Below are 11,390 nucleotides of genomic sequence, written 5' to 3'. Positions count from 1 at the left end.
CAGTACATGGGTGGACAGCCAAGGAACTTCAGATTTTAGTTAATTAAAAGGTGTGTAGCTTATTCTACATGATTAAGCTTACTGAAATATAAGCAGTTACCCTGTTACCAATCCGTACTCAGAGCTGAACTAAACCTTTACTTACGTAAGTCTACTTCACTTTATGCTGATTCGTAACTCACCTTCCTGAACAGAGACCTTGGGGTATACTAAATTAATGTCTAGCTGAAATTTCTGAATATGACATGTCCATTAGGAGCAGAGCTAAACTTAAACTGATGTAATTTAGAATCAAAATCTACCCAAAACATTAAAACAACCCACCCTTTGACACCACATCCACTCCCTTAATTAATTTCAAGACCATCAGTTTTGGCTACTCTTTTCTCATTGTGTACCTTAACTGGGGGATGAGAACCTTGCAATTCATTAAGAAGAACCACCATAAGTTACAACTAAGTACATTAAATCAGACAATGGGAATAAATTTTTTTAAAACTTTGAGTGTATATCACTAATTAAGGATGTAACATTGGGAGTACAATGTCTGCTATGGAATTAAAATTAGCGCTGTGCCAAACGGGAAAAATATATGAACAAACCACTAAACTCCAGTGTGGCAAAAAACATTTTGTTTTTTTGTTCAGGAAGTGTTTGGCATGAGCAGCACTAACAAAATTCTACACCTCACAGACACAAGCTACAAAGGTTATCTAAAGCCAATACTCACTGTCCATCAATTGGCTAGCTCTTAATGCTGCTTCAAGCACTGCACTAGCCACTTCGATCTTTGTTTCAGACTCCTCTGTACACACATTTATATTTACATAAAACATTTATTAAACATGATTTTAAAACATAAAAACCTTATGTACAAAATACCAACATTCCTATAAATAAACAGTTGGAGAAAGGCACTTGCAAGAAAAATCTACAGTAAATCTTACAAAAACCACACTGCCTCTGTTACTGTACAATAGATAATCTTTCGGTAAATCCCTATCACAAGAATGTAAAACACTAATTACTTGTTATAACTAAGAATATAACCGTTACAGTTGTATTTACACATACATATATGCCTTTTTTTAATTTCACTTGAGAGCACCATGATTTCCATTCTAAATTTATATTTTGATACAAAGTAAAAGAACAGTTGCCAGAAACCAGTGTTCAGTGTCACTGCAGTTTCATGAACTTTTGGCTGACATCAGTGTAGTTGAAAAGACTCAGTTGCTGCTTTGCAAAAAGTACACCTAGTTTGTTATTGCATGTTGTCCTTTTAGAGAGAGCACTGCTATGTTCTCTATGCAATTGTTTAATACTATTGCTGGCAAAAAGTTTCCAATATCAAAAAAATAAAAACATTCTTCAAGCCAGTTGAAGTATTTCATCTGAACAGTAACTAAAAAAAGCTGCATATTAATTATAAAAACGTGTAGGAAACATGCCAACTAATCTGGTGTGCAAAAATATTTTTTTCCACTACACAGGATTTTAAGGGCTTCACAGAATCACTCAAATTTACACTGAGTAGCAAACCCCATCAATAGCCAGTTCCTCAAGGAGATGTTAGTATACTCCCACTTTTATCAAACTTTTTACCCTTTGACAACGCTGCAACCTGTTTGAGTAGTTCTCTGTTTTTGGCCTGCAATACAGATAAAAAAAGTTTTATGAATTACTGAAATGTCTCAGTAGTTTCATGCACTAATTTCCCATTGCATTTACGAAACAAATTCCCAAAATGACCATGCTGAGAATATCAGCACTTTTCAAAGATTTGTACATGCTTTTTGATATGCATGTTCCATCTTTAACAGAAAAAGGTAGCCACATTTCCTGTATTGCAAAATTTAGTATTTGAGGTGTTGCACCAAGTATCTGTTCAGTCTGTGATTTAGAAGGCAACTAAATTCAGGCTTTTTTCCTGATAAAGTATGCTTTAACAAGAGACATTTAACTGTCAATTGTGTTAACGCTGAGCCCTTAAATCAGATCAATAGCATGCTGACAACTGATCAAATATCAGAGAACAGACAAAAAATAACATAACCTTTGAGAAAGCACGCAAGGTAAGCGTCTATCTCAAAGTTAGAAAGCACCATCCAAGAACTTGGTACTATTTCATTGCCATGAGTGAACAGCCTGAATGTATAATTCCATCTGAAGTATTTCTCAAGTATTGATAAGCAATTACTCACCTGCAACTGTTCCACAGTTTCCTTGTGAGCTTTCTCCATACTGTTCATCTTTGTCCTCAAGTTAGACTCCTGGTACTGGAAGTCTGCCTTCAGTTCTGTCAACTAAAAACACAAATTCTATGGAGATTCCCTGGACTGCTACAGTATACATCTTCTAATCAATCTGTGAAATCTTTATGCAAGCCTCAGGAATCTCAGGAAACACTGTTATTTATTTACTATTGTAGTACTGACAGCTCAGTACTTCAGAAGTAGCTTGGAAAAGTAAGTATGTCTATTTTATATGAAGAAAACAATTCTACTTATATAACCATAGTTTGCTCAGGATTTGGTATAAAGAAGGTTAATCCTCAACAAAAAAAAATTCAAATGCAAGACTAATGATTTATAATCTTAGCTGTTCTTTCAGCTGTGAGATCCTTATCACAATCTTCAGTTACATCTCTTCAGTTATATGGTATGGTAACACGTGAAAAATCTTCCATACCAAACCAGAAAGGATTCCTTTGTGTCCTTTTATGCTACAATTTGTCCTAAACAGAAGTATATGTTCCAGAGTTTCATTGCTTTTCGATCCACAACAACAGTGAATTCAACAGTGTTATCAGAAATGTGTAATTAAAACAATTTAACTTAGGATTTAATTCTGAGTGTATGGTGTAGTATTGCTGCCACTGGGTCTCTCCTGAGACAGGCAGAGATCCAGATAACATACAGTAAGGCAGGTGTTTCTAAACTGTGATACATGCTTCTATCCAAGCAGCTGAACACTTCTTCTGGAAACATGTGCAGCTGGGTGAACTACTAACAGTTTGTTGTATATGGACCCAGAAATTTTAGGAACCACTTCTTAAAAAAAGTTTAGTTCCAGAAAGCATCTCAGATTCACCAAGCTATTTTGAACCTCTCTGGTCAATTTGGATTTACCAGGAAATGGAGCGCCTTTGCTAGCAAGGGAGCCCACTATAACAAACCACAGCATACATTCCAAAAACGACTACCAAGACTGCTATTATCAACCTTAGATGTGTAAAATCGCATGTAGTGAAACAAGGTATTCAAAAGAACTGTCAGTCAAATGGTCCTAAATAAAGTGCAGGTATCTTGATACAAGGATATATACCTCACTGTACACAGACTGTTGCTCAAGGTATGTACTTACGGCTGTTGCAAATTCCAGGGGATCCAGTACAAAACCACATACCACAAACTAAATACCAAAAAACTAGTGGTAGTATTGCACCATAGTAAAATATGCAACTAGATGAGATGAGCAAACACACTACCTGTGAACATTCAGTGAAGTGTGGTCCCTTCCTAATGATCAAGTCTCAGGGCCCCACAGTAACGTCTTGGTGTCTCACTAACATTTTGTCCAGAAAGCAAAACAAGGCTAGTACTGCAAACAATAAGCACTGGTAATGATATGGCTGAGATCTTGACTCGTAACAAAAAATGATGAGGATTGTCTGTAAAGCTGGTGTACTGAGTTGTTTTTCTTGCCATACATTATATATTTTAGAGGTTTTTCTTTTGGAGCACTGCAAACTGTTCAAATGTTGTCCCTACACAAATCTTGGGACAAAATATTAACAGGAATCTCACACAGGTCTGGCTCAGGTTTTTATCCCACTACATATTTTTACATTTACTATCTCGCCGACAAAAAAAATCTGCAGTACATTCATTTGTTGTAAATTTTTCAGCTATGGAAACATTGTACGATAGGTTCAGCTTTTCTCCCCCCCGCAGCAGCTGAAGAAAGTAAATAATTCATGCCTGAAGGATCCTTTAAGTTCAAAGAGCTCTGAGGTCAAATAAATAGTTTTAGCAGTGGGGATATTAAAATTAGTAGATGCTCTCCCTATGGAAACAGCACAAAACAAGTTACTGCAGTGGTTATGCAGAAGTAGGTGACATTTCCTTACCTAACCCTTTTGTTAGCTTTGCCCAGTAGATCAAATATAAAAAGAGATAAGTGAACTTCCTACTGACTCATGATCTTCTACTGGCTTCATAAGAGAGAGATCAGGGCCTTAATGTCTGTCCTTTGAAGAAAATACCTAAAGAGAATCCATGACAGACTGTTCAGCTCTTTCACATTAACCGCTTAAAGCCTTGAAATAGCAAGTACTTCCAACACTAGGTATACTATAACAGTGATATAAACAAAAAAAATGTTCATTATCCTTTACACAACACATTTAAGTGTAGAAATGAAGATACTGAACTATGGTTTAAAAGTGGAAATATTTTCCTTTCGGGATCAATAAGCCTTTCTTAACCATCAATGTTTTGATGGACACAATGCATCTATACTCAAAATTTTACTTGAAAATACAGTAAATTTATTTCTAATACAATTCCACAACCTACTCAATCCTGAACAAACATTCTAGAGCCACTGTTACAGACAGTGTCTTAAAAGCACATAGTTCATCAGACGGCAGAGAAATAAGCTCTCATAAAGGCAAAGTACATATTTGTAGTTCTTTCTCTTGCTTGTCATTAGATTGTTTGAAGGGTGAGTATTTTGTATGATTTCACTGCAGCCATTTGGGGCTGAGTATTTCGCTTAACTTTTGTTGACTGCCAGGCATCTAATCCAAGCTTTTCTCCTAGTTTCTGACCATCCACAAAGACTTGATAACCTACACTACACATATGCTACCAATCTTTTAAAGTCAAAACACTTCATTGTCAAACACTGTACACATAAACTCAGAATGGTTACTACTCTTAATCCTCCTCTTATCTTGTGTGCCCATCAACCTATGTAGGTATCTGGGATTTTTGGCATGACTTAGTTTAGCATATATAAAACATACAAACCACTGTCTGACATTTTATCCATCACCTGTGGCACGCAGCCTGAGCAACAGTGAACCAGATGGCTAGCTTCTAGATGGCTGTCTTCTAGATGGCTGAAGTGAGGTAAGATTAATTCCTTTTTGACTTAGAGCCAAAATATATTCATGATACAAAAGTCCCAAACTTGTCCTTTAAACGGTAAGATCTGATTAGTTGCTATGTAAAAAAATTGTATCTGATTTTTGTTTTATCTCACCATTTTGACATTGTTAGGAGTCTACAAAATAGAAAAAAAATGATAAAGTTCTTATTAAGCAGATGCAATTTTTACCTTTTTATCTTTTTCTAAAATAGTCTGATCCCTTTGCTGCAGAAGACGTTTAAGTGACATTACTTCTTCTTTCAGCTGACTTATGAGGACGAAGTTGTCAGTTCCTCCACTGTCTGCTGACTGATTTATAGAGCTACTAAAAGTAAAAAAACAATAGTTACTCACAACATCAATAGAAAAAAACAGTAGTTTTTTTTAAATTTCAAATTGGGTAATTAATATTTCTACAAACATCCTTAAGGACTAATGCAAAAAAAGTATGTACCTGACAGAAATGGATGCAACTGGCAAATTACCTTACTAATGGCACACATTACATACACCTGCAGAAATATAATTAAGTATTAGCTTTGAGGGGGACAAATACCTTTTGACTGAAGCAGCCACTTTTCTTTTTATTCCAACTGTTTGGCCAGAGACAGAATAGAGATTCAATCTCACACATTAAGGTCCAAAAGACTTCTCTATACACTACGTCAGCTTAAAGCAGCAGGTTCAACCCTGCGTCTAATCAACAAACCACCAATGTCAGGGAATACTGTTTCATTGATAACTGTTGCCTCGCACATAAGCTTTATTTAATTTTGCCCCAAGCAGCTTAAAAGCAGGAAAACAGTGCCAGTTTTCTGCTAATAAAGTCATTTAGTTGACTGACAGCACTCAGATGCTACCCAACAATCTGTCTGGCTGGACAATAGTTTTACCTCCCTCATTCTTCAGACAAAAAAAAAAAAAAAAAAAAAAAAAAAAAAAAAAAAAAAATGGCCACAAATCAGTGCTCTATTTGGTTGAAATGGCTCAGCTTTACAAAAATATAACTTTACCTATCTCCATTTGATGGCTTGGATTCCAGTTTGGGTTTTTTCTTTGGAGTTTCATTCTGAATAGCTGCAGAGGATTTATGGCTGAAATCAAACAAAATGTAAACCTAAAGCCTCATACTATATAACTCTCTAATATCACCATTTGGTACATGTAAAATAACTAACTCATGCTCCTAACTGGAATGCTAGAGACTAGCCAGAAATGCAAGAAAAGAAGTCCTTTAAATGAAAACTGCAAGATAAATTAAAAGGAAATTAATAAATAATATCATATTTACCTCTGTTTCCATAGTCCCTGATCTTGTTCTGGACTCAGATTGCTGATTCTGAAATATGTGAAATGTACTTGGTAACTGACCAAACATGCCATTATTTCTAAGTTTATGTGAATGTTATCCGTACTTGAGAAAAAGCCACACCCCACCTTTTTTTTTTTTTTTACTAAAGATAGTTAACAATTATGAATTTTCAGCTAGACAGTCATATGATCTGTCATATTCATGACCACTTTTACCATGTCAGGATGCTATAAAAATATTTATTGGCTAAATGTTTCCACTATTCTAAGACACAAGGGGTAGACTTCAAGACTGATGGCTAAACCTTTTTGCTGGTACCTCCCAATTTTTGCGAACTTTATATTGCTAATCTTGTACTCAGCAAGCTGGTCTAAAGCAGCATTCCTGGGATTCCCATACTGCCATATGAAAGCTATGTGAAGTGGTGCTTATGTGGCAGCATAAGAGCAAAGTTAAGTTTTGGATTCCTGAAAATAACTGCTTCTCAGGTCTAAACATTTGTTTTCAATAATTTCAAAAGCAACTAATAAATACCATTGATATGGTATAAGGGTAGCATTTCAAAGATTGCACTGAATGAAATAGTTCAATGAATCTATATTTCTACCTCACTGTCTCTATTGACTCATCTTAACAATAACTGAAATGGACAGGGAAAAAAAAGTCATATTTATTGGACCAGAAGCAATGGACCCATGGCAGCCTACAGAAAAAAGGCGCCAAACCAGGAACACTGTGATCCATATAGAGATATGCTTACTTTTATAACTCTTGAGTATATTAGAAGCTCTACTCTGTAGTAAAGAGCTAACATTTTTTTTTTATTTAATCCTTACTGTATCTCTGCCACACGCATTAAATTAGATTTAGCTTGTTGTAACTCAATTTTCAGCAGAGATTTGAAAGAACAGGAATAGTACAATAACTCTCAGCATGACAAGAATAATATTCTTCTTCGAATTCCTAAAAAAACAAATCTTATTTTTCTCTTTTTTTTAAGTGAAAGTAAGTGCATTTCTCTTCTCCTCATTCCCAATATCATTCCAGCTTATTTTCCTTCTATCTTTAAGTCACATTTAGTCAGGCAAGTTTCAGTCAAAATGGAAAATTATAAGCACTAGAAAAGCGAAACCTAGAATGGAAGTGTTTGTGTGTCTGGGGTCAGGGTCATTACCATTGCAGCACTAGTATTTACTATCCAACACAAAAAATAAAATAAGTAGTTCTAAAGTTAGGCTGCCATAAGCCTACCAATGAAATAAGAATCATGACTACTATTATACTAGCATAAAAGCCAAATCAGTCCTGGGATTTATGACTAAATAAACTGGGTTTGTACGTTAAGGTTGGTACGCTGTGTATGCCACGGCCAGAGACGGCACAATGAGAAAAGTTGCAGAGGATACGACAAAACTGTCTGAAATGTTACCAGAGCGCTGCCACTAACTGAACTGACAATGTTATTTTCCTATGTCTGCATCACAGCCACTCACAAACTGCCTATTCCAGCAAGATTTGATTATAAAAACTAGCAGAGATACAAACTGGTCATAGACTGAGGGTGATTCCACACAGTTGCTTCTGCTTCTCCATTTATCTGCAAGTATGTGTGCACAAACACGTCAGAATGAAGCAAGTTAGGGTGGAGATTCTGAGCGAAGTAGCTCTTCTGTGCTCACTTCTAATACACACCTTTGAACCCATGGTAAATGCATGTAGAATAGCAGTTACCGCTTAGAAAGCCAAATTCAAGTTTATCCCCAAGGAACTTGTTTCTGTAGCCATTCCATGGATTTCTTTTCTAGACTTGCTACCAATTTTAACATTGACTAATTTGATGATCACCAAGAATTTCTGCTTTTTGGTGACCTCCCTGCACCCATACTGTAAGAATACAAGGATTTTGACAGACCATGGAAGAACAACATTCTGCTACTGCTTTTGATGCCATGTTTTAAACAGCATTTTTTATTTCCTTTGATTTGATCTCAGTACTAACAGAACACAGAAGAGGAAGAGGTACCAACAGCTACTTCAATTTTTTAAATACTTACTTATGATGACTGCTGCTGTGACGATGATGATGATGGTGATGGTGGTGGTGTTTTGAATGATGCTGGTCTTTCTCAGTAAGAGATGAGGATGAGGAGTTAGAATGTGAAGATCCTAGGCTCTTCCTCTGTTCTTTTGTCTTCTGTAGCACTCTCTTGTAGGATAGTGTGCAGAGCCAACACAACAACTTTCCATCAACCTTTTGGGAAATAATGCATAGCAGGGTTGTTTGGGTTTTTTTCCAAATATACTTGCACTAGAAACATGTATTTCAATATTTGCAAGAAAAATTTGTTTCACTTCATCCGTTATCTTTGGGAAAAACCCAGACATCTCTTTGGTATGAAACAGCACTAACACATCTCCAACTTATGCATGTTAACTTTTAGTAAAGTGAATCTTACACCATTTTTTTTTGCCATTTAAAGTTATGCTAGAAAGCAGTCTTAGCAAATGTTGGACTCGCTCTGTACCACAGAAGTGACAATAACTTTTTACAGGGACAAATTGTTCGTAGTTTAGACACCATGTACTCTCTCTCAACCCATCGCATTCCAGGCGGAATCAAGATGTCCAGCCAACGTGCTACTTGTACCAAGTAATTTCTTCTGTAAAAACAGCATTATTCTTGGGTTCAGGCAAGAGGCTTTTGAGGTCATTTCCTCAGCACCTTCTGGAATGAGAAAGTGGCACTCACCAAAGCTATTTAAGAAAACAGAACACAAAGGGCTGCTCAGAGCAGTCCACCTCTCTGATGCTGTACTTTAAGGCAAGGCAGACAAATCAGAAGAGGTAAAGCAACAGATTTGAGTTATGGACATAGATAAGATCCAATGTATGGGGGGAAAAAAAGGAAAAAAAAAAAATCAAAGCACCAGGAACCATTCAGCTGCTTAACCTCTGTTCCCCAGCTATAACTGTCAGCTTCCGCTTAAGCTTATTTTTAAGAAGAGTGGTTTAGTTTAAAGTAAGTTAGCTCAGTAGCTAACACAACAACCGCAAGTTGTGAAGTTTAATTCAAATATTGTAAAGCACGGCACAGTAACTCTAATCTAATATTACTGAACTTAAGATACATTCCTGCTAATCTCTCTCTTACATAGGAGGAACCTTGTCTGCTGTCAGCCTAAGCCATTACAGCTGTGGAACAAAGCGTACCTTCCTTCTTCCCTCCTCTTTCCGATCAAAAGCACACTGCTGTTTGCACTGTTCACATGTCTGAGGTGGGCCGTACTTCTTCTCCGAGTTGGTGCAACGCTGACATTTTGTGCCAATAAATGCTGCAATAATGTTACAATACTGACAGGGCTTGGGCTGAAAAACAGGTAAGTTGAGCTGAAGTTAATACATTTACAGTTTTCGTAACGAACACAAGTATTTCAAATCGCACAACGATGCTTCTAAACTACTAGGGCTTCATATAACCTATCTTAAAGAACCTTTTTTGTACCATTTCTATCTTCAGTACTAAACTCTTCCCCTAAAATGCTGCTCCCTCAATGCTCAAAACCAGTCTGGACTTTCCATGAAATTTTTACTTTAAAAACTTTAAAAGTAATCAAGTCATTTTTTAGACTGGAAGTTTCTGAAAACATCCGTCTCCCTTGCACTACTCAGGGATTTGATAACCCCACAGCTCCAAGATTAGTACCCTGATCCCTGCAATTCTGCAGGAAACGTAGGAAAAAAAACCCCAAACCCAAACAACTTCAGATACCATGAGGTCAGGTTATCAACTTTTAGATCATACACTCAATTAGAATAATACACTGCTGGAAAATAAAACTGCTGCCAGCTTTCATAGGTTAGAAATGGCTGATTATCTTCAATGCAGTTCTGGTTTTTTTATGAACTACTGATAAAAAACATTGTTGGATCTGTCTCGCACTACATTTTGCTACATTTTATGCTTTTGAAAGAACATCCTTTGTTCGGTTTACATTTACATTCACAAAACGCCTGACTACATACCAAGAGCTGTTATGTTTCTCAGATAAGCTGAGTTTCATCTAATATGGTTTATGTCAAGTGCATAGAAGTTACGCGCTTCTGTTTCACAACAAGATTATCTTGATACCTTCTATAAACTAGTGTCTGCAGGGCGCTCAGATACAATGGGTGTATTCATATATTAAAAAATTAATTTTTCTAACAGAACTGAAGCTGAAATTTGAAATGAGAAAATGCAAAGTAACGTGGATACAGCTAATACTCATAAAATCTTTCCTACTTAATAGCTTAACGCGATTAACATGCATTTAACGTTTTTAAGACTTACATAATATAAAGTATGTGGTATTATTAGATTTTCACATTTACCACTCATTAAAAACACAGACAGCTAACGGTCTTTCTGCCATCAAGCGTGCGTTTAGGAGAATATGCGAAGAATAACTTTACACGCATAAAGCGAAGTAGCATTGTTTTCGCTGTGAAGAGCTATATCGCAAGTATTCATAACGGTTAAGCTGCATAGAACCACGCTGAACTTCAGTTTGAAAAAAAGAAACCGTAAGCCGCGAAGGAAATCAAGAGCTGCCAGTAATTTCCATTACCTTTCTGAAGGATAATGTTTTGGGGTTTTTCCCCCGAAAGAACAAGGTTAGTCGCAAGAGAACTTTCTGAGAGGTAACCTTCCCCGCCCCCAAACACGAAGTTCAGCTGCAAGAGAACTTTTTTCCCAACTTAAAACGCGAACGAGCTCGGTGTTTAGAGCCGAGAGCCTACTCACCGTTCCAAACTGCTTCACGTTCTGGGCGCACTTCTTGCATATCGTGTTGGTTTTGCTAAAGGCAAAATCGCAGAACGTTGAACCCGGCGACAGCCGCGCGCCTCGAGACCCTTTTCCCACGCACCGAGTGGAAGGCGC

The 11,390-nt window shown here is 36.7% G+C and overlaps 1 protein-coding gene across 1 annotated transcript; it reads right to left on the bottom strand.

Moving 5' to 3' along the window:
• Positions 1 to 202: 202 nt before the first annotated feature.
• Positions 203 to 11,348, bottom strand: FAM76B (family with sequence similarity 76, member B; the record flags this gene model as incomplete). The annotated part of the gene is made up of 8 exons (XM_010578262.1): positions 203 to 1,651; positions 2,205 to 2,306; positions 5,347 to 5,482; positions 6,171 to 6,251; positions 6,449 to 6,496; positions 8,524 to 8,720; positions 9,680 to 9,835; positions 11,253 to 11,348. Coding segments are annotated over 8 exons (906 nt in total), but the record flags the coding sequence as incomplete, so codon positions are not given.
• Between the last annotated feature and the right edge of the window lie 42 nt (positions 11,349 to 11,390).

This window comes from Haliaeetus leucocephalus, unplaced genomic scaffold (assembly GCF_000737465.1).
Source record: "Haliaeetus leucocephalus isolate CR32 unplaced genomic scaffold, Haliaeetus_leucocephalus-4.0 Scaffold616, whole genome shotgun sequence".
Classification (NCBI taxonomy): Eukaryota; Metazoa; Chordata; class Aves; order Accipitriformes; family Accipitridae; genus Haliaeetus; species Haliaeetus leucocephalus.
The sequence above is the reverse complement of the archived record's forward strand: the minus strand, read 5'-3'. Positions and strand labels throughout refer to the sequence as shown.